At 42.9% G+C, this 27,127-nt stretch overlaps 2 protein-coding genes across 14 annotated transcripts in view; one reads left to right on the top strand and one right to left on the bottom strand.

Annotated features, from left to right (window-relative positions):
• Stacl (SH3 and cysteine-rich domain-containing protein) overlaps positions 1 to 27,127 on the bottom strand; it is a 146,720-nt gene that overhangs the window by 41,649 nt on the left and 77,944 nt on the right. For all 13 annotated transcript variants that reach the window (XM_087359458.1, XM_087359451.1, XM_087359457.1 and 10 more), the window contains 7 exons: positions 25,284 to 25,392; positions 22,744 to 22,966; positions 22,084 to 22,248; positions 4,183 to 4,263; positions 1,613 to 1,816; positions 991 to 1,163; positions 263 to 374 (listed from right to left, as the gene is read on the bottom strand). In XM_087359458.1, the coding sequence (XP_087215584.1) occupies positions 263 to 374; positions 991 to 1,163; positions 1,613 to 1,816; positions 4,183 to 4,263; positions 22,084 to 22,248; positions 22,744 to 22,966; positions 25,284 to 25,392 (1,067 nt within the window). The remainder of the gene's footprint in view (positions 1 to 262; positions 375 to 990; positions 1,164 to 1,612; positions 1,817 to 4,182; positions 4,264 to 22,083; positions 22,249 to 22,743; positions 22,967 to 25,283; positions 25,393 to 27,127) is intronic.
• LOC110828620 (uncharacterized) lies at positions 13,769 to 16,875 on the top strand. Its single transcript, XM_022061525.2, has 3 exons — positions 13,769 to 14,034; positions 15,151 to 15,367; positions 16,272 to 16,875. Exons 1-3 carry the CDS (start codon positions 13,822 to 13,824, stop codon positions 16,589 to 16,591), a joined length of 750 nt encoding a protein of 249 aa, XP_021917217.1. The 5' UTR covers positions 13,769 to 13,821; the 3' UTR covers positions 16,592 to 16,875.

The following is a 27,127-nucleotide window of genomic DNA, read 5'->3' as shown; positions in this document are numbered from 1 at the left end:
CACTAACGCCGTCTTAACCGCCGATCAGACGGAACAAATTCAATGTCTGTACCTTGGAGAAGCCAAAAGCTTATTTCGGCACGGAATTAGAAAAGGTCTACAAGATATTCAGGCATCGGCCCACCTTCCGTGGCCAGACTTTACGCTGTATCTGTGAGCCTCGCCATTTAAACTCTCGGCACTGCGCATGCGTGAAAGACGCAAATGAGCGGACTTCATTTGTCGCTGCTGTCAAACACCACGTGACCCAAAACCGACTTACCTGCGCCCTGACGGCCCCCAGATGAATCTGCGCTACTCGCATGTCGAACCTTTTCATGCTGATGTCTTCCTGCAGTTCGTTGGCCTTGTTGTACAAACTCGATTCCAGGCTCCTGGAAAACAAGAAGAAGAAGAAGAATTAACAGAAACTATTAAAAAAAATTGGTTTCGAACACTTAGAAGAAAAACACCTGAAGATGATCAATTTAAGTCGAAACATGAAGTGGATTCGTAACTGTTTCAGTGGCGAGACCTCACACATTTTTTAAGCTATTCCACTCACATGATTACGAATTCTTTCCCAGCCCCCTCTTGTTGGTGTTTGATTCCCAAAAACACCCTCAAAGTAAGAGGTCATATTCTACACCCATACATAACAGAGGGTAAAGTAAACCCATAATGGGGGCAAAACTCAACAACGGTCAATGTAAGAAAATGTGCCCGCTTTAACGACGCACACGACATAAAACCCGAGAGAAATCACATCAAGACTCATCAGAACTAACAAAATTATAAACGTTCATCATTATTTCTGAATATCGGCGATGAGGTCCTTAGCGCACTGACCCAAAAGTGGACCTGAAGATGGCCACACTGTTTCGAAACATGTCGCTTAAGTGACGGGCAGAATAAACCAAGAACTTCGTCTTACGTCTGACGTCACAGAATCCGCGAGACGAGAGACGAAGTTCCCTGTCAAGAATTCCTCTCACGTTTCCACGCGCGTACCTTTGCTGAATTCTCAAGAGAGTGTCCAGGGCGTCGTGGAGTTGTTTGATCTGGCTCTCGAGCTCAGACGCTTCCTTCTTCAGGGCGTCGTAGCGGCTGCGAACTGTAATCGACGCCAGGCGATCCACGACGACCTCGTTCTTCAACGGAGGCGGCGGGTTCACGGGGGAGTCCTGGAAAGAAAAACCCGTCGCGCTGAATGCGGCTGTTCCCCAAGTCCCTGTCAAAACAGCGTCCCTCGGACCGGGACCAAACCGTGAGCTCCGCCTACGAATTTGCGTGCACAACAAAAACCGCGTAAAGGGAAATACATTGTCGACGTAAGAGCTGAGACCGCCTTTGCAATTAATGTTTTTAGTATGGACAGTATTTATTAAGTGAGGTTAATGGTTGCTGTGCCCGAAAGAAAGAGACCAGGTTTTGGTGCGTTATTAGCACGTTATAGACGAGTGGCAATTATATGAACCACCTTTTTGGATTTTGTGTGTTTATTTCGTATAATTCGACTGTTTCCTTAAACAGCGTTAACCAGTTGATCTTTGTAATGGTGAAGAGTAGTGTTTACTTCGCGGTACGGGCTGGATTCTTATATACGTAATATCAGGGCCGGGCCTGTACTTACGTTGGCCAGAGGTTCGCCTGCAGCCCCGCCGGTGCCATCAGGGGCCTCGGGGGAAGGCGCCACGAAGTTGTGTCTCAGGGACGGGTGATGGGGGTTGTGCTGAGGAGTCGGCAGCGACCGGACGAAGTGGGCGAGGTCCGTGGGGCCTGCGACCGCGCGGCACTGCGACGACAGACCATCGTAACGCCTGGACTGCTCCAGCGCCTGCGAGGACACACGAACCCAGGGTGTAAACTGGACTCATCTGGCTCAGGACGAGTTCCATGAAAGGCCAGAATGATCCACTCCACATCCTCAAGATCCATTTTAATATTATCTTCCCATCTACCGCTTTGCATCAGGTTCTATCGATCATTCGTGCTGTACGCCCGGCCCATTCAATTGTTTTCAACTTTATGATGTTAATTACACCCACAAGACTCAGCTTTCAGAAGGCAGCGATGTCTTGGACACCCCATCAGGTGCGGAGGCGACGACGGTCTCCTGTTCCCTCTGCGTCAACGAGAGCTCTCTGACCCACTCCGTTGCAGTTGTAGAGAACAGGAGACTCGCGTTATGCAGTGATTGCGAAATCTGAGACCAGACGCGGGAGAAACACAACGACCTGACCCACTGGAGGACTCCGCCCCACACAATGTTTTTATGACGGCAAAGACCGTCTTCCTTTCAAGAACTGCGTTGTTCTGATTCCTGGCAGATTTCACGATGTTCTTCAAAGCATCCAATGTTACGAAGATTTTGTACTTGACGCAAAATATCTCCGAGCTTCGTCCATCGTTGTTGGCCAGCCAGCCGAAGTACGGAGAGGGAGGTCACCACCTTCGCCTCTTGCTGTGACGTAGTTCAGGCTCGCAGATATTTTGCGTTCGACATAATAACACTTCAAAACTCCATAAACCAGCAAACTCAGCCAATGCTGCCGTTTGTGAGCCCGATTTTTAACCTCACATTTTTCGAATTTGAAACAGGGGTGCTAAAAACCACTATCGGGGTATTTTTGCGAGGGGACACATTTTGTACCTAACAAAAAAAAATACTTGCTTCAGTAGGAAATAGCGACATTTAGAATTATTAACACTTTAAATGTCATTATTAAATTAATTAATTCCCATTTAATTTAATTCAATTCGATTTAATGCAGTGAGTAGGGTTACGAGTGGACAGATTGAATATCGATCACTCTGAACAGAATAAAATATAAAACATCGTCAAATTCCTTATATGACAAAGGCGTTAGTTGAAGTCGGAAAGTGAACCAGCTTTCACGTTTTCATTTACATATTGAAATAAATATGAAGTGAAATTACATTTTAAGCGAAGACGACTCTTGTGGGATGTTACGGGGTGTAGTCTAGAAAAAGTTTGTCGAACTCTGAAATGTCGGTGAACTTTTATCAAACTACAAGGCGCAACTACCCAGAAGACAGCATACTTAACAGACAAGACGTCTCCTGCCATCTATGGCACGAAGCTCGACACTACTATTAAGAACGAAATTTCAGTACTCACCGCCAGATGACGGGGTGAACTGTACTGTACTACGCTGCCATCTGTACTTACTGGCGGAAGCTAAGCACAAATAGCGGCTAGAAATAAATATTTAATTAGGAGGTAGAACTGGATCCACCGATTATGGCCGCTGCGCAGGCAGGAAAATTCAGAATGGTTTTTCAACACATAAGACCATAAGTAAATGAAAAGTAAATTTATACCAGGAGAAAAACCCATAAGTGCTCGACGATGTTTAACTATTTGTCCGAAAGATGGCGGCCATGTTTTTTACATCACTTTTTTCGCTCAAAGACAATTTAGAAAAAGTAATTTGCTGTAAATACTCGTTGTCATTATCGGAACACAAAAATTGTCGGCACACAGAATTATTTAACATTCACTAAAAGTAACCACGAAACAGACTGAGATACAGAATCCAGTCTAAAACAAATGCTACCGGGCAAGCGTGTCCCATCCCTTCCAGCGAACCTCTGGTAAGTGACTCGCTCCGAGGTTCCAATTCACAAAGTTCAGCGGCCAAAAACGCTGGAACGGAGTATATCTACACTGGCGTAAACCTTATTTTTCTTTTACTCCAGTGCCAGACGACGTGTAGCCTAACGAAAAAAGACACTTAAAAAGGCGGGGGGAGAGAGGAACAGAAATAAACCGGCGAGATCACATCTTTCTGACCTCCGCACGTTTCTGGCCCATCTTTTAACTGCGAGGTTTACTGGGACACAATCCGAATGTTTGCTGATCCTATCTCAAATGCAACTCCTCAGTACAAATAACACATCCGGAAAACATCGCCAGTGTTCAGGACCTCACAAAGAAAAGCTATCGTGTTAACAGCGAAACACAGTTTAACTTACACTTCAAACTTTTATCTTAATCCCTGCATCATCTTCCATAAGAACGGCGGGAGGCTGGACCAGATGTGGGATTGCGTTCACGACGACTTAAAGTGATCGGACATGTTCTCGAAACTTCGATGCTGTTAATCGCCCATTTTCCTTACAGAAGAGATCTGGATTTCAGAGAACACTTCTGCCACACGCGATTCTGAAGTGACTTACCCTCGCTGAGATGATCTCAGCTCCTTGCAGCACAGATTCTGACAGAGTGGAGCACAGATCTGAGTAAACATCTTCGAGTTCCTGAAACAAAGAGAAAAACGATGCAGGCAAGTTCTAGAGGTCGTGGCCGCGTATCATCAGGACGCGATGGTGGAACCAAGGACCTCAACTTCTGCCAGACTACGCGGCGCTACAACCCAGAGGACGGCCATCTTCAGGAACAAACATGTTTTCAAATTTGCAATTCCTTACAAATCGTTTACTTTTAAGAAACTACACTAGTACTATAGAAAGCTTTTACGCCCCTGCTCCGAAGAACAATAAACATGCTCCTAACAAAGTAGAACATCTTAACGAGGTCAGTATTGGGTGTACGCCTTCGGGAACTTACCAACTGCGTGAAACGAGCAGTTCCCTTCAAACTGATAAAACATTTTCCACTTTTTGTAGAATCGCAGCTTCACGTAAATTGGTTGTCAGGTTGGACCAACACCTGCATCGGATCCTTCGATAACATTTTATTTGCCCCTATAAAAAATTTCCGAAATACACGCAGCTCTCCCAGAGATCAGACACGCAAAGAGATGGGATGACGGACCCACTCTGTATGCCTTCAATTCACGGATGAAATGACGGTCCACTAATTTACATGTTAATTAACGTCTGAGTCTTCTGCCCTGAATCCTCAATACCAACTCGAGTAAAGAACTGAACAAAATTCAGCAGTTAAAGTTGGAGAATTCTTCCTTCCTCTCGTCTTCTGAGTACAGCGAGACTCGGGAGCAGATCAACTCCAGTCGTCGGTCGCTTATTCAAACGAGCCTTTTAACCTCAACTCAACTTTGTTTGTTAGCCACAAAAGCCCAGGTAACATGCGGATTCTTAACCACGGCACCAGAGAGAGGTTAGGTTTACCTTCGCGTTCTGGCCAGAAAAGTTCCCCAGAGCCGGTCCTGCCCTACCGGGAATCGAGCACCGGTGGTCGAACCCCAGCGATGGTATGATGAGTCTCACTCCGGGTCCAGATACTCTTTCACTATAAAGTATTTATTTACAGATATCGCGCGTGGATCTGAAGACACGTGCAGTCTGACAAATATTTGTCTCACATCTGAAAATTGTCCCATGAACCTCACACAAAGCAGCCACAAATAGTAAAACCAAAAATAATTGAGGCTTCCGCGGGGGCGAGTCTTAAGATGGCCCCGTGTCTTCCGGTAGTTGAGTCGTCGTCCTAATTAAGGTAGCAGCAAGGACCTCTGAAACGTCGGTAAACTTCTGCCAGACTACGCGGCGCTACAACCCAGAGGACAGCCGTCTTAATGCTCTTATTGAGTATTTAATTTAGCAAACTCTAATATTTGAATCCTAACAGCAAACATTGCAATCCGCCAGCCACGTTACCCTTTGGAGCTTCAACGATTACGTCTGTGTACATTGCAGCTGCCAGCACATGCGACTCAGACATCTAAGAACCCGTTTGGTCGCCATATTGGATTTAAGTAAAACGCGAAGTTGCAGTTACCACAGAAAGCAAAGCAATCCGAAACCGTACACTGAACGCAGACAAAACTCGACTCAGTTCACGAAGTTCCTAATTTAACTCTTCTCTAGTGGAAAGTTGTGAACGATCTTGTAGCCCCTCAGAACACTAAAATACACTAATTTGAATAGATTATTTACTGAATGAAATCTGATGTTCTCAAGGCGACGTGTATGAAGATGGCAGAGGACCTCAAAGCCTCTACCACGACCACCACCCTTAAGATGAAGGCAGCAAGGCCTTCTGCAACGCCCGGAAGTATCAGGCAATCACCCATATTCAGGGTATTGATTGACATCGGAGTTTTGGGTCCTGAATCCCAATTTCTTTGAATATATTTGGATCACACGCGCTTTCGAAAACACTTGCAATAACATCGACTACATTAATTTACTGTGGATACAAAGGTTTCTGACTAAAAGAGAACACAATGAATTAGGAAGAATGAATTTTCTTTATATTCCGTTCAGTTAATATCAGACCCATTTAGTGCGTGTAACAAAAATTTGGGATATTCATTGGAGAATGTATTTAATGTAATTCACACTCGTTTTATAAAACAGGTGTCGCGGCATATATTGAAGTCAAATCCCCCGAAATCTTTAAGAGTGAATACCTAATTCCAGATTCCATCGAAACAAAAACCTTGGCTTCCTATCCATTGTGCCATCGGTTCTGAACTTAGTAAGGTCTTAATTAGACCTCCTGCCAACACAATTTTATTAAAGTTCTTAAAAATAAAACAATACTCACTAAGATCTATAATTATAGTTCAAAAAATTTTCAATATGATGAAAAACTTACGACATCCAACACGAGATACTCCATGACCGAACAGTGGAATTATCTTCGTGGCCGTAAATCTGTATTCGAAGCGAGAGAAGTGACTGAGCTGAGTCCTCTCACGTTCTGCTACAGAACACAAAAGATCCCGGGGATAAACTTCCCTCTCTCACGAGATACACATTTTCGTATCTGATCCATTTCACGGAGAATTGGATTCTGTTCCAGGGACGCTAGAAACGTGGTTGCGACTACTGAATGACCTTTGAGTACTAGAGTTAGCAACTTGTAATTACCGGTGCTCTAATTAATTGACTCTTTATCATGTTACAAATCAGAAGGGACCGCAAAGCCTTATAATATCCAGTCATGTTAGGAACAAAATAAAAGGTGTTTATTTTAGAAAACTGGGAACATTCTCGAGCACACGAGCGAATGAAAGCAAATCCAGCAAAGACAAAAGACGGGCTAACGGCAACCTTAAAATACTAGAATCGGTAATCGGAATCTGTGAAGTTACGAGAGGGTGGAACGAGAAGTCTGATCAACGGAGCTGGCTTAGCTCCGAAAGTCACGCGTGTGTAAATGCAGAATGTTACTGTACTCCAGAGAGTACAGCTTTAAAATGTCGTTTGTGAGGACAGCTCATCCATTCTTCGCCGAGATTCTTCTTGAAATAAACATCACGCAGGTACCGAAGGAACAGAGAAGTTATTTACATTTCATCCCAGCGGGGATACGTCCAGTGGCCACGGCGTTGGTGCTGAATAATCTTTACATAAAGACGCTATTTTCCAGTCGGCGAACCGGGAATCGAAATAAATCGCCTCGTGACCACTTCAAAAAACGAAGCCAAGCGACAAGGAAAATGTTCGAAGGGATTTTGCGTTTCAGAAAATACGCTTAATGAGCGCGGCTATCCTGACGCAGATTCTAGTCGTTTTCCCCAGTCACTCCACGTAAAAGCGGGAATAGTATCTTGAAGTACACAAAGACTGCTTCCAGCAAACGACTTAATCTCTCACCCTGTATAATGCGTAACATCGTTTAATAAATAAACAAATCGATTTAGCAAGATGGCCGTGCACTCTGGTAGAAATTTACTCATCACCCTGATGATGGAGGCAGCAAGGACATCTGAAACGTCGGTAAACTTCAGACACATCGCCGTGAGAACATCAAATCCTACAAAATACATTTTATATAGTTTTTTTTTTGCGTGTTTCCGTGGATTAGAGTTTATTTTAAAACCGAACGCACATAAACTGATCATCACGAAAAACGAACTGGCATCTTTTGTGCTTGGTCGTGTGGGCTTTCTGAAAGGATAACGCAGAAAGCCCACACGACCAAGCACAAAGTAGCGTCTGGAGAAGGATCTGTGTTCAAGTACAAAGCCCTCAGGACGGAACAAGGACCTTTGACCTTTCAGAATCGCGGCTATAACAGGGATTATCTCTCTCTCAGGAGATGTTCCTGCTTCTACAAATAACGCCTAGTTCATTACATCTCCTCGTGTTCCCATTCAAATGTACACCATTTAACGACGGTGTTGTTTAGTTGAGTTCAGGATTGAGAAGGCTCTAATAATGAAATGAACGAGCAGGTGAGCAGGAAATTGAATGAGCCTGTTTCGAAATTCGAACAGCATGCCTTCTACAGGGTCTGCAGAACGTGATATGATGTTTCAGTCACTTCGATAAATCTGGCGAGGCGTCATTTAACATATTAACTACGTGCACATGATGATAACACGTGCTTCAGTGATTACGAACATCGTGCAAAGAGTGACAATGAAGTCGACAGAACGTGGTCTCTTCCTGTCAGTTGACTAAAGCAGATTCGTCACGGTCTGTAGTTCGAAACAGCTGTTCGATGCCTCAATGTTTCTTTCTGAACTGAGTTGTGTCCTCCCTCAATTACTCAGATGCCCACGCGACAGCTGTTCAGTTCACATTTGCACTCGCTCATGCAGACAAGCATCCCTTGAAAAATGACTATTCCTCCCTCCCGCCCAGGGTCTACTCAAAGACATCCTCCCATAATGGCAACTACAGCTTCATGTTTCATACAATTTTCACTGTAAACAGCGATTATTTCCTTAAACAGCGTTAACCATTTGATATTTGTAATGGTGAAGTGTAGTGTTTTCTTCGCGGTACGGTCTGGATTCTTAAAATATTATTTTCGATCTTTGTAATGGTGAAGTGTGGTGTTTTCTACGCGGTACGGACTGAATACTTAAATAATATTCAGACGAGCTTCGGCTGAAAAGTGTTAATTAACACCTAGTAATTATAACGCGGATTTAAGTCACAGACGGTTCGCGCGCCCAATCACAGCTTCCTAAACCAGACAAATAGCAAACAGATTCTACTATAAGCTAAGGAGGCAAGATCAATCAGCAAATCATCTCCCTTTATATGAAAAGTAATGGCAATGTCGCATAAGAAAAGAATTGTCAGTGGAACCACGGTTCCGGAGAATTAGACGTAAATACGTCTATACGGAAAGGAAGTTTATATATTGGCTTTATTCTAAACATTTCCTTTATACATGCTTTACAGTTGAGATAAGTTTGATTAAGACATTGCTTATTTAACTTGAATTACTTACGCTTAAGATGATTCTGTGGTAGATGAATGTAATGTAATGTAAAGTAATGTAATGAAATGTTTTATAGGTAACAACAATTCCGAGGAAACACGACGTTTCCTAGGTAACCAGGTTACACTTTTTCGGTCCCCTTTTTTGCCGAATGACCCTTCCTTATCGACGTTTTTACGTCAAAAGAGCAGTACCACATTTCAGACCTTCGTCTTGACGCTTGTTACGAAACGCCGTGAAGTCGTACATTCAACAGAAGACTCGCACCCAACGAACCATGCACACGGAAACTCTAAAACTGAAATATATTCTGCTAATTACAGCGAAAAGCAAAGAGTTTCAAGGGGAACTCATAAAACATACATTCATAATGCACACACGTACAGTCCTTCAAATCCTGTGTTGTTAAAGTTACGAGTTACGTAAGGTAATTAAACATTAAACTGGAGTTCTGAAAGGTGCACATGAAATTACGAAATGAAGGGCACTCGGATGTTTTACGAGGATGACGGCCCATTGGCTTATGCTTATAAAAATGTCGAATAAGGTAAAAATGTTGAAGAAGGAAAAGTGTAACATGAGAAGAAATGGGACACCTTGTATCTGTAAATGTAACATTACCTTCCATACGGATTTTTCTCATTGCAACAATATATTAATATAATGAATACCTAATTTGGTTAACACAGAGCTTTGAACCTCAAAAATAATTAAATTATTTTTCTAGGAAAATCAAATTTCCGCAAGCAACAAACAGAATATTTCAAAAGTAATGAATATCACATAATTAAAGAAGGAAATGTCACACCCTTTTTTGTAGAAAGAATACGAAATCACTGCATCAATCAGAAGGGCTCATACATCGATCACTGTCAGCAAAATTCAATAACCGATTTACCAATGTAAAATGACAGAGGGCACAGGAGCCCTTTTAAAAAGAACCCGCTCCAGTTTTCAAGGTCACAGCTATTTCGAATCCTTTTGCCAGTGAATGGCTAAAACAAAGCCAAGAACTCGGATCTAATCGTTTCTGCACGAACTACCAGGAATGCACTTGTTAATCTCCGACTGTGGGCTGAACGCGATTCAAAAAATACCCAATTCAGGGCAGACGGACTCTTGGGAGGTTCATATGCCTCACACGTTCCAGTCTCACACACGACGGATACCAGAGTCGAATATCGGCTGTCCTCAATGATGTCACTCTTGATTTTCCTCAGTTTCTTTAAGTGAATCACGAGACAGCGCCTTAAAACTCCACATTTTCTTCGAAAACTGCACAACAAACGCAGTCGAATCAACGGCGTTAGACCGTCTAAGAATGATTCAATCGAACAGAAGCTAAAGCCAACTCGAAGACGACGCACGTGTCAGGTCTAGTGGAAGTTTCACAAATTTCTTTCCCAACCAAAGTCTTCGCGTTCTAAAGTAGGCAGCGTGACTGAATATGGAACTTCTAGCCCAATATTCCGGAGCAGAACGGCCCTGATCACTCGCTTTACCACGAACTGTCTCAAAGAAGTCAGTACTTCGACAGACGCGGCGCGGATTTCTGTCTTCACCTGTCTCACGAGTCACAGGGCCTGCTGACTCCTTCCGAGGCGTCATAGACCCCCCCCCCCCAACCCAGGGCGCCTCTGTGACTAGACTGGATCTATCAAAAGTCTGCCTAGAGCAGACCACAGCCTTTTAAAGGCCCACAACGCGAGACACACAAATGCCAAATAATTAAAAACGAGGCAAGGCGAGGAATGTAATCCGCCCCCTTTAAAATACCGAAATTTCGACTAACGAAAAGAAGAAAGGGCGGGAACTTTAACTCCCGTGGGAAACAGAAAATGAAGTAAAAATGTTTACAAACTGATGACGGTGACGGAATCGTTGTTTACGAGGTTTTATTACCCGTTCGGTGCACAACATTACCGGTAATTGAGTTTCATTGCCTGTTCCTTCCACTGGCAATGTTTGCTTTTTAATAAGTCGGCTGGTAGCAAATTACATTCACAAACACAAATCATAAACACAATGCACGCACGCACGGACAGACAGTGCACATTGCAAATTAGCAGTCATATCTATTAGTTGTAAACATTTAAAAGCACCACTGAAGATGACTAATTAAAGTCGAAACATGTAGTGGAGTCTTAATGAACATCGAAACTATAACCAGAAATCATCGTGTAGACGGACTGTCAAATTAACGCTAAGTTTTAGGATGTTCACAACGCAAACAGAGAAGAAAACTTTAAATGCAACGAATGACAAAGGAAAACACTCGTTACTGTTTTGTCTGTGCGTACAATTAACGCACAAATTTTACGCTCTTCGGCTTTTAAACACGTATTGGTGTTTTCTTGTACGAAATCCAAAGAAACGAACTCACGATTTTACAACAACTAAATCATATCCTGCGATAAGACTCGTTGATGTTCGGTAAGAAGGGCTTAAGTCAAAAGTAATTTCCACTGACTCCTAAGTCCTTTTATCTAGCATGAACCATCACCAAATTAATAACTACGCATTTGTCTAAATTTGAAACCTCAGAGTCGCCAAGGTTTCTTAAAAATTCCTCAGTCGTTATCAAAGCTAAATATTCAGAACCGTTTGCAACCTGAGGAGACGCCATATTTGAAATCAAGACGTGGTCTAGAGGAATGAAAACGATGGCAAATTGGAGAGATGCCTCGGTGTCTCGTCGCGAGTCGTGTCAAATATTCTCTGCTTTGTATGCGTGAATTATTTCTCGCTGTGCAGATGATCCACTAATTTGAAATGTAATTAGATTGCCCTGTAAATGCATCGCATAATAAAATACAGTGTACCATAGAAAGTGAGGTTATGTGGGGCAGTGGGAGACACGCAGCCCAGTTAGCAATTCTTGCTATGAATAGCAATGAGCTCGCTCGCTCGCTGCCTGCGTTCCACTCACCTGCAGAAATCCCAACTTCTTCGCGATCTAGAGGTGTCCACTTAGTCAAGAAATTATCCGTATTTTAAGGTAACCGGAGGTTAATTCCGTAGTTTACAAGAGCCCGTCAGTGACCTATACTCTGAATGAATAATCCAAGACTCACACTTTATTAACTGAAGATCCATTTTAATATTATCCGCAATATGAATATGCTGACACACCTGGCAACAAATTTCATCGGCCTGGACGCCAACTTCTGCAGCTGATAGCACGCGTAGGTGCCAAGATATTCCGTCAGCGAACGTTCAGTCCTCTGGGCTACTACCACCGAACGCGGAATAAGAACGGGCCTGTCTCGAGGAGCATTTGACAGAAAAGCTTTCAGTGTTGTATTTACGCTCGATGGGTCCCACTGACGGACAGAGCAAACATGAACCCGTCTCCAGTGTTCGAGACAGTGGAATAACGCTTTCCAAATATCTACTCGACTGCCTTCCGTCCTGTTTTGGCCACTAACTGAAACTTGCAATTTGCTTAACCTCACTCTAGGATATTTTGTCATACGCGTGAGTCTGTAATGACAACACAATCACGATTAAGATCATTTGGCATCGCCCTTAATAAACGAGACCGCAAAGTTTTTCTTTTTTTGAGTACGCTACATTTCGAAACGCGAGATTATTGCAACGCGATCCAAAGTCATTGTTCCAACAATGTTATGTTATGTGCCGAAGAACGAGGCAAAGTTCAGGAAATGTTCCTCGCTCCACCTAAAAACTGAGGTCACGCCGAAATGCAGCGATAACAAAATGTTAGGTTAGGTTAGGTTGGGTTGGGTTAGGTTAGGTTCACCGCGTGTACTCTGGTAATAACGCAGAAAGAGCTTAGAGTGAGCTTCACTGCTTGCATGAGAGTACGCAGTGGAAAAGCGAAGGCATCATCAGGGTGGTTTATATTACATTTCCCGCTCTTTGCACTGCCCCGCAAATGTAAGAGTTATTTAGAATAGAATGTGAGAGAGTCTGAGGAAAAACTAGGAGTACCAGTTCCTGTATCACTGATTTCTTCCCCTCGTTTTATAGGCGTGTCTAACGACGCACAACAAAGCGTCGACTAATGAAACGATCAGTAAGTAATAAATTGCGAGTTTGTGCCCGAGACCAGCAGCAAACTCTCGAGACGAGTTCACTAATCCGAAACTGCTTAGCATCCCGGAGCCACGTGGCAACAAATCCTTCCCATGAATTCAAAAATAACTTCAAATAGACGACAAAAATTCGACCGAATGCCATAAATACCGCGCAGAGTAGCATTCTTGCATTTTCGATCGTTCGCAGTACATATAGCACTGGGCGCCCTGACGATGGAAGCGGCAAGGACCTTCGAAACGTCGGTAAACTTCTACCAGACTACACGGCTCAACAACCCAGAAGACAGTCATCTTCAGACTCACCGAATCATCAAATATAAATGGGAAAACCACGTAAGAAGCGTTATTTTCGACGGGCGATGTAGGACAACCCCCCCCCCCCCCCCCGAGCCTTAGTTTCCCGGAGTCTCACGCACGGAGTGTTCGTGACAGAATCCGACACGCGGTGTTCGTCTGCCGAGCAACCCGCGCAGCGCAGACGGAATGCTAAACGAAGCCCGAGCCCCCAAACTGGGACGAAGGGGGCCAACACGTCCTCTGGCACCCGAGATATAAAGTCGGCGGCGTGATTTATAGCAGTCACAATCACGAGTGACGAGTGACTCGAGACACAGCGTCGAAGTGGAGTTCAGGCCCTTTTCAGAAATGGTTCGTCTTTTCAGAGTTTGGTGCGTGGTGATACTAGCGTCTCTAGCGGTGGCTCAGCCAAACAAATCTAAAGTTTCGTTCAAATATGAATCCGCCATGGAACAAATGCGAAGCGAATGCGCGCAAGGGAACAGCGACTCAGCAGCGGCGTGCTTTAAGTACAAGCTCTTCAGCGCCATCGACGAGCTGTTCAGGAACGATTCTCTGGAGGTGAGTGGACGTGCGTTCCTCTCCACGTTCTGAAGAAAACTTTTTAGTGGGTTTTTTCAACTGGAACAGTGTAACAGAAGCAACAAAGGTTCTTTACGACTGTGTTGGACTTTTGGGTTTAAAGCGTCTAGTCTTGAAGATAGTGACCAACATTCGAAAGAACATTTTGCATCCATCTTCGGGGCTTACTAGTTAGAGAAGAATGTGTATGTTCCACTAAAACTATCCTGAAGCAGGCAATACGTTCCTCCGAAACGTCGGATGCGTCACAAACAAGACAAAAATGCATTTCTAAACAAGGATTATCAAAGTAGGATTTGAGGTTCTGACGGCGGTGGGTCCGAGGACGGCCGTCCTCTGGGTTGTAGCGCCGTGTGGTCTGGAGGCAGCCAAACTTCTGCTAGACTGCGCGGGGCCAAACACCCCAGAAGACAGGCGTCAGAGTTTTTATCAGATTCGCTCTTAATTAAGCTCACATGGAACTCAAATCAAACTAAATTACGCAGTTTTTTTGAACAGACGGGTTTCAGAGGTTCGCTCCAGTGTCGTCCTGTCCCAACATTTAAAGACAGGCGGGCAATTACTTAACAAAGGCGCTTAGCTTAAGAGTCCTTATTCCTTAACCAGTGAACGTCGAACCAATTTTGTAGTGGACAACAGAAAAGTTGAAACAATTCGAATGTGGCTTATCGCTTAACACAAACTTTCCTAGATAAGAGCCACGGAAAACATGCACGGAGCTGTCGTCATGAAGTTGTTGTTCGAGTGTTTAACGACACTGTCCCAAGTAAGCAGGTTATATAGCGTGAAGTGACGACGGATAATCGGGGAAATGGAAGGAGACAATTGTTAGAAGATTCCTGTCTTCTGGGTTGTTGCGCCGTGTAGTCTGGTGATGTCCACCAACGTTTCAGAGGTCCATGCTGCCTCCATCATCAGGGCGAACTTCAGACTCGCCATTGTGAAAACCTCAAATCTTACAGAGACGTTTGTTGCACGTCTCAAGAAATAATTCTATAAATTGCTTGAGCAGAATAAGAAATAGGGCGTCTGGGGGACTTCGCTCTTGCTTGCACTGCAAAAGTTTCATGTCCTGCGCACTGTGACTGTTAACAGGTGTCTGACGCCGTGTCCTTTGTCGGGAACTCAGCGCCCAAGGAAGACGCCCGCGGGGTACTGGACCAATTCCAGAGCTACGTGCAGACACACGACGTGATGGTGAGCCTGCCCGGGGACTCACAGCTCACACTGTCCTCACGAAATATCAACAACGGCGAACTGAACCTTAGCCTCAAGTTCGACCAGGAAGACTCAGCCGACAACGCCACAGAGGGTAAGCACATCGAAGACGCTGGTCGTTGGTCAAAGAGGGCGCACGAGAGGAAAGTGACGAGCAGGAAATCCGGGAAAATAAATAATGGTCACCAAATCGAGTAAGATTGATGGATAGGCTGTGTAGCACGCATAGGGAAGGTGAGAAGTGAATCTGAGACTTCAATCAGAAAACGTGAAGGAATGAGGCCACTTGCAAGACCTAGGCGTAAAGGGATTCGTTATACCAAAATATATCTTAAATAAATAAGGTCCTACATATCTGAGCAAGGGTTCTCAAGGACTTCGCCCCATGGTTCTGGAAAAAGTGACAATTTGGTTTTAGATGCTTTAGTTTGAGCTTAAGTTATTTACGGTCACTTACATGCGCTACTCGTTAAGTGACTTAAGAGATTCCAAATGGACCGACTGCATTAATTCGTTACCATTGAAATATCTCATGAGAGAAGATGGCATTTGTTACACGCGGGAGCGATATTCCGATTTAAGTAACATTACTTAGAGTAATCTTCCCACTCGGCTTAAAATGCGAACGAGAGAAAGACATTAACTCGTTTCCTGGATTTTATGGAGGTCATGACGCGAGTGTACAGCATTATTTATACTAGAAACAAACATAAAATACTTTATTGCGGGCAGGATTAATCTTACTCGACACTCGGTGTTCAGAAGAATGAGGAACCTTTAATACAAGAATTCGGTTCTGATTAGGCACCGAGCGGAACGAGATTTTTAATACAAAATACGAACGACCATTTTCTCGACTGTGAGCGTAGCACGCGTCAGGTTGAACGATCTCGAAAATCAAATGCTTGACCACACATTCAATTCGAGTGCCTTTCGGTTCTTCTTACAGGAAAAGTTTGTAGAGCGAAAATCTGATGCAGTTTTTCTGTGCCTTGCAGCTCGCAGACGTAAGAAGAGCAAACTGAAGAAGATTCTGGTGCCAATCGCGATTTTCCTGTTGCTGAAGGCCCTTACGCTCATCCCCCTCTTCATCGGCATCCTGGGCATCAAGGCGTGGAACGCCCTCCAGCTGAGCTTCGGATCCTTCGTCCTGTCGTTCGCCCTCGCCATTTTCCAGCTCTGTAAAAAGTTGGCGGGCGACTCCGCGCCTCCACAGCCCATCGTCGCCCACGCTTCCGGCTGGGAGTCGCAGCGAAGTCTCGATACCGGGTTCGATGCCCACAATCTCGTCTACAACGCCTACGCCCAGGCTGCCTGAGACAGGAAGCGACCGACCTGCCCTCTTTCTGCAGGAGTGACGGACTAATGACATGACGACAGACGTAACTGAATGTACCTGATATGACATATTTTAAAGCTTCCAAAGATATCACTAAAGGAACTCTATTGGATTTATGGGGTCAATAATTACGTGTATAGATGTAAATTATTAATTATACAGAAATTAAAATTATTTATTCCTAAGTACGTGCGAATTTAATGTAGATGCCATTCTTATCTGTGGTAATAAAATGTTTCAGGTCTTGTAAATGTACAAACAAACTCTGTCCACAATTTTCATTAACGCGCCGCGCTTATAATTGACTACCGGAAGATAAATATATTTCCCGACAGTCAATACGAAGCCAGAAGAACACTTCATCGCCATGACGGGAACTAGAGAACGCACTCATCAAATCGGATTGATGGGGGCAGTTAATCATCCCATTATCTCCGACTCTGACAGGAATAATAGTAAACGTCTGTACGTTTCCATCATTTTGATATACAGGGCGTAGAGCGTGATCAGACCCCGAACTCGATGTCAGAGATATGCACGCGTACAGACACTTTAGAGTCACGTGCTTTTGTATTTTATGCGGTTTCAAACTTACATCGTCAGCATCTTCGGGAGATCACGTCACCATAAATTTCTCACGACAAGCCTTTGTTCATTCTTCAGAATATCGATCAAACTCAGACCCTGAAGACGACTCGAAGTATCAGTACTTTACATTCGATATATATCGGTTGCTTTCAACCTATCACGTGACCATTCAATACCCTCTGAAGTCGAAGCTCGACTAAATATTACGTATTTAAGAATTCAGACCGTACCGCGAAGAAAACACATCTCTTCACCATTACAAAGATCAAATGGTTAACGCTGTTCAAGGAAATAATCGCTGTTTATAATGAGACGCGCTGCGTACGTATTGAAACATTTAGTCCGTACCGCGAAGAAAACACATCTCTTCACCATTACAAAAGATCAACTGGTTAACGCTGTTTAAGGAAATAATCGCTGTTTACAGTGAAAATTATAGAAAATCCATAAAGACAATATAAAGAGTCTAATTAGCGTAACTACATCGTCCATAAATTTGTCCGCAAATTAATTACGGTCAAAGTTAATTCGCTTTCAGAGATGTTTTTGTATACGCGAAAACTCCACAGTCAAATCTGACACTTCTTACTTCAGCTACGAGACGAAATAACTTGAGGCATTCTGAAGTTATCACTGGAAGGCCGGTAAAATAGTTACCTTTTTATACATTACTGTCAGCGATGAACGTAATCTCCGGTTACTGTCTATGCTTTATCACGGAAAGAGAACTTACTGCATTAAGGATGAATTTTAGAAAAGATAGTTTTGAAAATATGCTCAGACATTGTGACGCAGAGCTAATTTTAGAAACAAAGGATGTGCCATTAATGAATTAGTAAACGTCTCCGAGAAGATGCTTTGTTCTCGCTGAGAGCAGTCTTGTCGTACGAAGTTGGTAAACACAAAGTAAGACGGAGCACTATTCTGTTCTGTTAACATTGCTTCGTGTCGTTCTCTTTGCATCCTGCCTCTCTAAACATAATTCTCAATCCTCTGCAGCATCCTCGCTCCTCTCAAAAACGCTTGAAATGACGCGGACACAGACACGCGGTTAACTGCGTTGTTTCCCACACGATCATTACACATGATGAATGTCGGCCACATTGGATATACGCAATGCGAAATGCCACGACGCATCCCCCACCTAAATCAATTCCGCAACCAAAATTCCTTTAATCCCGTCCGAATTTCGCCATTAGCAGTAAGAAAAGTTACAGAACGTTTTCTGTTTTCCAAATAAGTCTCGTTTGTGATAATTTTCCCTGATGGATCGTCTTTTGTTGCGACAACTAAGGCCTGAAAATTCTCAGTAAGGACGCTAGATAGCACCACTAGGTCGATTTTGGAAGTTTTTTTTTTAAAATGGCTGCCAGAAAAGTTGAAGTGCTTAAGCGCGCAACATGGCTGAAATTGTTCATTGTTGTTCTACGTTTAAAGGGATTTGAAAATAATATCGGACGCAAAGTAAGACAGAATTACAACTGACCTTTTGTATTATTAATGAGGTTGGAAATTTCAGACGCCAGAGACAGAGGGGACTTTCGTTGCAGCTCAAACTCACGGATTCTTGTAACTGAAGACGCCCTTACGTCATAGTTAATACTAACAAGCAAAGTAAAACGACGTGTAGACAGGAACACTGTCGTTTATTAAGGTTTCAGCAGCAAATTGAAGCCACAGCGTCTGAGGAAGTTAATCTGATTCCCGACAAGCTTCAAACTCGATTTATTTCATAATTTCCGCAAAGGCCTTTCAGCCATGATAAAACGATGCAGTCTCGTAGACGCCGACCGACGTTTCAGGGGTGCACAGCCTCGATGATGTAGCACGCACCCCTAAATCGTCACTAACCACTAACCAGGTTTTAAGAGGGGATGACTTAATAAATGACCAACCAAATTCATAAAAATCACCTGAAGACGAGGGTGGGACCAATTCATAAAAAACCTCCCTAGCTTTCATAACTGTTTATACCAAAGAAGACGAATCACACCCGACATATTTTCTTAGAAAACAAGAGAAGTATTTGCAGAGCCTAATCTCAATTTGTTACGGATAAGAAAAGCGAAAGGCAATTTCAATGGCAGTTTATAGCAGAAAGTAACTGTTGGACTGAATAAGAATAACAAACACGCGAAAAGTAATACGTCCAGAGACTCTAAAATTCTAATTAAAGAAAGTAATAATCGGAATTTGTATTTTCAAAGTTAATTTCACGTTGTTGACGTTCCAACTGGAATTGAAGCAATGATTTTGTGTAATCACGGGAAGTGCGGCGTGGTTGATATTACAGCGTGTCATTATTATCGACAAGCAGAGAACACGGACTGAAGATGCTTTAGAGCTGATGTCATCCTCAAAAACTGTGTTCTTACAGAAGCACGTATCTGACTGGCCTATTATTCTTAAGCTCTTATCTGAACACGAACATAATTACTCTTTAAAATATAGATTGCAATTACATAAAAAAGCCAGTACGGTGTCGCAGTAGACATTTAAATTCAAAATCTGCGCATTGGCCTAAACAGTCTTAAGAAATCCGCGAGACTTCACACGCAACAGCCGATATTCTGGGCTTCGAGTCATTTCGCTGAGTTAATTGTCCGGTTATCGAGACAAAATGAAACGTGTTTTTCCTCGGGATGCATTTGCCTGCGTTCCGTTTCGCTTGAACAAAAACCTATAAATTCGAAACGGAAATTTTACGGTGGCGTCGGGAATAATTCAAATCCGTTTTCTGCCGGGCGACATCTTAGGTCAAGGGACGCGCGGAAGGGAAATGGGACGTATGTGGGCGTATCATCAAGGAGACACAGATCACCGGCATTTGGTTTTCATATCACATCTCCGCATAAAATACACAACACAATGATTGATCACTTCAGAGGACTTTAAATTCGCGGTGTTAGAAAACACACAAACTTCATTTAATCAGCCACGCGCCAAATGTCGCTTCGGTCGTATCTGAATTTAATATCGTAGCTGCAAGAGAGGCTATTTCATGACTTGAGTTGGTTAAGTGCGTCAGATATGTTCAAGTAAGTTACTATTTTGCTTACATGGACGACAATAAAGTACAATTTAGGTTAACCAACTAACGCGTGTCGCTTCTCAACACTCCAGCCTGAACATCACACATTTAAGAATTCAGCCCGTACCGCGAAGAAAACACCACACTTCACCATTACGAAGATCAACTGGTTGACGCTGTTTAAGGAAATAATCGCTGTTTATAATGAGACTCGCACTGCGTACGTAATATTAAAGCATTTAGTCCGTACCGCGAAGAAAACACAACTCTTCACCATTACAAAGATCAACTGGTTAACGCTGTTTAAGGAAATAATCGCTGTTTATAATGAGACTCGCACTGCGTACGTAATATTAAAGCATTTAGTCCGTACCGCGAAGAAAACACAACACCTCACCATTACGAAGATCAAATGGTTAACGCTGTTTAATCGCTGATTAACCACGGAATTATACAAAACACCGGATTACAGCTGCAGGAGTTGCTGATTGTTGAAGCAGGCGGGAAAAATAATTACCGAAGGGCGAAGAAATTAGGGCCGACGAAGGATTTCCTAATCTACAAGCGCTGTTAACCTAATAGCTCGAAGCTTATCTTTGTACGCAATGTTTTCGTCTTCCTACACGTAATAACAAGGAATCACCTGGATTGGATCCGAGGATTCTGGGATACAGGTTAAGTGTCACAAAGACGTGCTTTGTATTGAATCGCTAAAACATTTTAGGAAGAAACGACATTTGTAACAATTATCAACGGATTCTCAAGAGTTGCGTGGTTCTTGCATTCGTAAGAATAATGCACTTGGTTTACAGGCAGACTGAGTAAGAGACAGGGTCAGTGGACGGCAACTCCCACTTGGTTGCTCGCAAATTCTATCAAGCGTACACGCAAATGAAGATATATCATAACGGCTCGCTGTTAGTCTACAGGAAAAGCAAAGTTTATTTCGAACACGACGAAGCTGCCGTCCGACAGTGCTGCCACCCACGGTAAGTTGGCCAATGCACGAAGTCTCATGTCTGGTACGACGTAATCATTCTCAAATTCGCCAAAGGTCTTTGAACCAAGGAACACTTCAAAATTAAGAAGATCGATTGGTTAACGATGTTTTACAAAACTGATTGTGAAAGCGGTAGGTACATACAGTTACCACGCGGTTTAAAGATTTAATCTCGTTGCTGTACGATGGAAGTACCTGCAGATCGGTCGCCTATGGTTCGTCTGTCTTCACGACGTGTATTTACGTTTTTAGGAACGAGAAATGTTTTCTTCATGTTCAGCCAATCGTAAAGCGCAGAAGAAATACAAGTGACTTGGAATATCCCCTCAGAGAGTTCGCCTCGTCTTCTCGGCATAAAGTTTTACTTCATGGACACTGCACTCATATTTCTGTCAATTCTGAAGAACCTTGCGCCTAGGCACTTCGCGAAACCAACTTCAGCTTATCCTTCGAGGGAATACCCAGACATTCCTCTTTTACGTAAATTTATAGTCGCATTCTTTTCAAATATGTTCGTCTGTGCACGAATACTTTTGGTAATATTATGGGCACTAAGTTTTAAAAGAGGAGAGTGCGAACTATTTTTCTTGCTTTGGGGAAAAAACAAAAATTAAAGTCTTTGAGAAGAAACTTTCTGAAGAAAGCGTGTGGATCTGAGGCGGTCGAAGCAACTTCGTGATTTACTCAGGGCACTACCTGCTGTTGTGGCTGACATGTGACATGACAGAAGAGATAAGGAACATAAAAGATTGTCCGGAAATCACTTGGAAAATAATCACCTAGAAGACCACGACGATGTTGGGAGCTTCGATCGATATTTGAGTGAGTGATATCGATCTTGCAGTGACTGACCTGCAATAGCTGAGGCAGCGTTTCCTGATGATACTGGTCCAGCATCCCGTTCGCTGCGTGAAGCTGTTGGACGTAAGCGTTGTGAGCATCGAAGTAGTTGGACAGCGAAGCGGTCGTGGGTCCCATCAGGTACGACACGTAGGCGTTCTTGTAGTCCTGTCGACACTGGAAGAGTCAGACGACGCCTAGCGTCAATCCAGGCAATTATTTCTTAGCAATCGGAGTTAATCACCAGAGAAAAGACGTAAAGCCTCGGAATAAAAACTGGCCACGAGGTCCTTAACGTGTAGGACAGAGGCGGCTGGGGGAAACAGAAGGTTTTTTTAAAGAATCTAGATCGTTGTACGTGTATATATTAAATTATTTGAAAATGTACGCCTAAATACATAAAAATACCATCAAAAAGTTTTCTAACGTTGTCTACTTCACAAAGTTAAATTATTTTGACTTCCACAGACCAACGGTTCGAAATAAGTAACACAACCTTAAGGGGTGTCCATCTGACAGACGTCACGATCAGGGCAGATCTTTTAGGCTTCGCTGGGAGAGAGTACAGACAGACAGACAGACACTCTACTGACGAAAGGAAAACAGTTGCTGTTTACGACTTATGAATAAGCGTTCGTATTTACCAACAGCCACGCAGTTTCCGTCACTGACCTTGGCCAACTTGTCCTCCGTCTTAGTTAAGATGGTCTCGTAGCTCTCCCGATGGGTGAAAACTTTCCTGGATTGGATCTTGCGATGGAACGAACGTTCAACCAGCGGACGAGACACCTGGCGTCCAAGTATAGAGGCTATATCGCTGTGTGCCTGAGAATCGATCTCAACTTCTTGTAGAAGCGTCTCCCACGTGTGAAACAACGCGCTGGGACACGCTGGCCTGCAAGTATGCAACACGCAACACATTTTACATCTGTGCGAGTTTTCGGTATTGATTCTTAGCAGCCATTGAACCGAAAACTTCAGAAATTTTAATAAAAAAAAAAATCGTCTCAAAATTGAGAAAACGCAGTATTTATTTATTTTTAATTCTGAAATCGTGACTGATACAGCGGGATGCAACGCTGTTCGACCCGGGCTCCTTGTGGGTTGCGGTGATCTCTCTCCGTTCTGTGGTCGCTGACATCCTCCCCTCGTGCACGTTTTCCGTCTTAAAAAGTACTCGTCTGTTCGTCTGTTCGTGTGGGTTACGAACCACCCCACAATGCTCGGTGTTTGGGGGGGGGGGGGTTGCAGGTAAAAGCTTTTAGAGTCCGGGCGAAGAAATATCCTTTCGTTAGGAATTTAAAAGTTTGTGGGCGTGTTCAACATATGGCGAATGCAGCTACGTCCAGATGGTCGTGTATACGTCGCAATGCGTTAGTTAGTTAGTTTGTTTATGTTTCAACGTTTCCGGCACTCGGCATTCTACAGAGAGAGAGAGAGAGGTCTCTCTCTCACACTTGGTGTTTTATCGTGTATTGCAGGGCAAAATTCAGACTGAGTGCGCTGTGGCCTGTAAAAGGGAGTTGCCAGGTCTTTCCCAGTTTGCCTGCGAATAATTCTTTCAGTTCAAATCAATTCTTTATTATAATGTGATGGCTCAACGCCTACAGAAACCGGTCAGAGCATTAGCTGAAGAAGATTAAATACCAAGTGGAGAAAAATAATAAAAAATAAAAATAAATCTAAACTAAACACATTGAATCAACCCAAATATTTTCTCCTGTCTAGGTGTCCTGAAAACAGAAGATGTTTTTGCCAAAAAATCTTCCAACGCCACTTGCAGCAATGACGTACTTAGCAGAAGGAATGTCTTAAAGCTCTGGAAAATTCTCTTATTTGCCTCGAGGCCACGTAAATGCCAACTTTGATGACCTATTCATGTGAAGGTGCCCCAAATTTTAGATTATTGTTCTAATGTAAAAAAAGTTAGTCCATTATCTTTACAGAATTATTATTATTATTATTATTATTCCTTCTATTCGCCATTTTACAGAGTAAAAACTTCCATGGTACGTAGGGCAGCAGCTATTTCCGGGATCCATATTGTTTATAGCAAGTGCCACATGTATTATATAATTTTATTTTATATTATTATATTATATTATATTTTTCTATTATTATTATTAAGTGAGAAACATAAAAGAAATCGAAGGCAAAATAGCTCGATCAAAAGTCGATCGACATCCTACAGAATGTGACATGTTGCTTTTGTGTCACCAGAGGCGCTGTGGTCACGAAACAGGCCTGCATTTGACACCGTGTCCTAAGATTATGGCCGCATGCGATTTTGACACGAAAATTGAAATCGAGTCAAAGGTACATGAGCCGAGGCGTTGGAAACTGCATCACGATAACTGCATGCCTCGAGACATGGCTATTACGTACTTAATTCGTCAGCAGAAAATTCACGTAATAAACAAATGGCGAGGAACATAATGTACAAACTTAAAACCACTTGCAGTGCCTGGTCTAATAATTTACTTACTCTATTGAACGTGTCCCGATAAAACCTGAATCTCAATATTCATCGCAGAGAAACACCAGGTGTCGTGGCTGATCACATTTAACCTACAATTCCAGTTTTTATAAGAAATTTCCGTATTTAATCCTGGGTCCGGATGTTGGCAAAATGAAAACTTTTCGTAAAATTTCACAGTCCTTCTAGGCAAAAGCTCAGCTGATAACTTAAAGTAGGCAACAACCATCTGAAAGAAGGGAGAATGCAGATTCGTCAGCCCAGTTTTCGCACCGTTCGCCTGGAACAATTACGCCAACAGCCAACACCTGCTCTAAGCAATTTTCTAAGCTCGTGCAACTCTGATTAAGTTAAACGGAAAACAGCTATAAAATGACTGCTGAAACTGTTTCTTATGCGCGGAAGGTTGTTGACAATCCACCAAGTCTTCACCTCTGACACTTACATGACGTTGCTACTGGAAGTGGTTTTAAAACCTCGATCGTCTAAAATTTCAGAAATCTAAAATGCGCTGTTTCAAGTGCTTTTAAAATGTGTTTCCATTATCTGCCATTACTGCTTTCGAGATTGACAAAGCTTATTAGGGCGTCTGAGTGTTTTAACAACATTTAGAGCAGGACTTGAGGTTTTCACGGCTGGCCGTCTTCTGGGTTGTCGCACCACGTAGTCTGGTGGAAGTTTAAACTTCAACACTCCACAAGACAGCCAAATTAGGGTCCGGAGCGACGTCGCATACCTTTCTTTACGTAACTCGGCGTTCCTCTTGCGGAAGTTGGCGACGAGCAGCTGCATCTCTTCCGCGTGTCGTTCGTAGATGTGGGACAATTGCTGGGTGAAGTCCGACACTGAAACAGAACGCGTGTCGTGAGCGCCTCAACCAGTGAAGGGCCGAAAGTGTTTCCGAGACAAATGAGGGCCACGATCAAATTTGGGGCAAAGGTTTTGTCACCCTAATTGCTCAAATTTTCCGATTTAACACCTCGCGCGTTCGTAACTGTTTCGGACATTTTATTGTTCCTTCAATCGGATTTACTTAATATATTTGAATTATTATTACAAAAGATACTTTAATCGAATTCGGCAAAACTTTGGTTTTTTGTATTAACCTCTATAGTAACTCATATAAACGACAGATGGATGCAATAACTGTGGAGAACATGAAGAAGGCATGACAAGGGCCGGAAGCAGAGACGATTAAGAAATTAGAAACAAAAGTAAAGAATAGAAACAATGTTTGAAGAGCACTTGAAACCGCATGACTGAGCAACGTGTTTTGGTAAGTCATTTTAGAGGAAACGGAAAGGCGGTTTGATTAATTAAACCGAGTACCTGGGCCCATGTTATGCAGAGGAAGGAGTTAGCGTGTACTGAGGAGAGAAAGGCACAGGCTCCGAGCGTCTACCAGCTGAGACATGGAACTTGTATCGTGCATACTTTATTGGCGAAATGAGAAAGTGGACGGTCGAAGCCACTGAAACAGGAATTTTCAGGAGACTGCGTATTGGCTAACAGATAAGAACGCTTTATCAACGCTTCAAGCAGGATTTGTATAAGAAAGGAAGTACACAAATTATTTTGTGATTAGACCTACGATAAAGAAATGTGTGGGATTTAAGAAGAAGGTGAATTTATTAATTAAGCTCTAAATTCAACTGACAGGGAAGTTTAATGTCCGAAATGAGTAGAAAATAAAATAAGTAAAAGAATGTTGAAGTGTATAAAGAAAATGTAAAATTACATTAAATTTAGTGTGACAATTTATTGAACCAGAAAGTATGCTCGTATGTGTTTAGTAATTTATTTTTAAAGGTAATTTATAAGCGGTAAGATTACGAAAGACAATTTCTGTATTGTTTTTCTGTATTTTTTTATTTTAAATAGACAATAACTTATTGTGTTAATCAGTACACCTTCTATGGATGACAATTTTATGTGTTTAAGAAACTCAGTTGTGCGGAATCATACGAAGAATTAACATTAGCTGATGAATTTCTGGCCTTCTGAAGAACGTGGAGATTCTCTGTTCCATTGACAAAAGAAATCTATCAACGGACAAACGTAATCGACGCCCCCAACGCCAACCTTCCACCTAATCCAACGTCTCTCAAACGACACGAAATCTTCTTAACACAGAACAGATAAAGACCTTGGCGCACTGCAGTTAGTAACTTTGTCCATCGTCGAATATTTTACGGACAGAACACGACGTTTCGGGCGATGGGTACGCAAGCCCGACCTGAAGATGGCAGCAGAAAACGCAGTCCAAACTTTGAACCTGGGGATCATCAAACACTCTCCGCCCTGGGGCCGCTGACTGACACGCGTTGCCATATCAATAATAAAAAAAATTAAATGTAATTTCAATGTAAACACACAAAAGCACTGACTCTCGACTGAATGTACTCCGTTGTAAAGCATTGCCTTTGCAATGTTTAATTACTGAATGTTAATATTTCGGTACGCGCATTGACATTACACAGTTATAAGCAATGATCACGTTCAAACTGGCAGAATCATTTCGGACCAGTGCAACTGACAATGAGGTTGAAAAACAATCAGGCCGTGGCGTCAGTGCACGGA

This window comes from Zootermopsis nevadensis, unplaced genomic scaffold (genome assembly GCF_977971745.1).
Source record: "Zootermopsis nevadensis isolate Lab colony 2312 unplaced genomic scaffold, Znev_1.0 Znev_ptg000031l, whole genome shotgun sequence".
Lineage (NCBI taxonomy): Eukaryota > Metazoa > Arthropoda > Insecta > Blattodea > Termopsidae > Zootermopsis > Zootermopsis nevadensis.
Note: the sequence above shows the minus strand (reverse complement) of the source record. Positions and strands in the feature narration are given on the sequence as shown.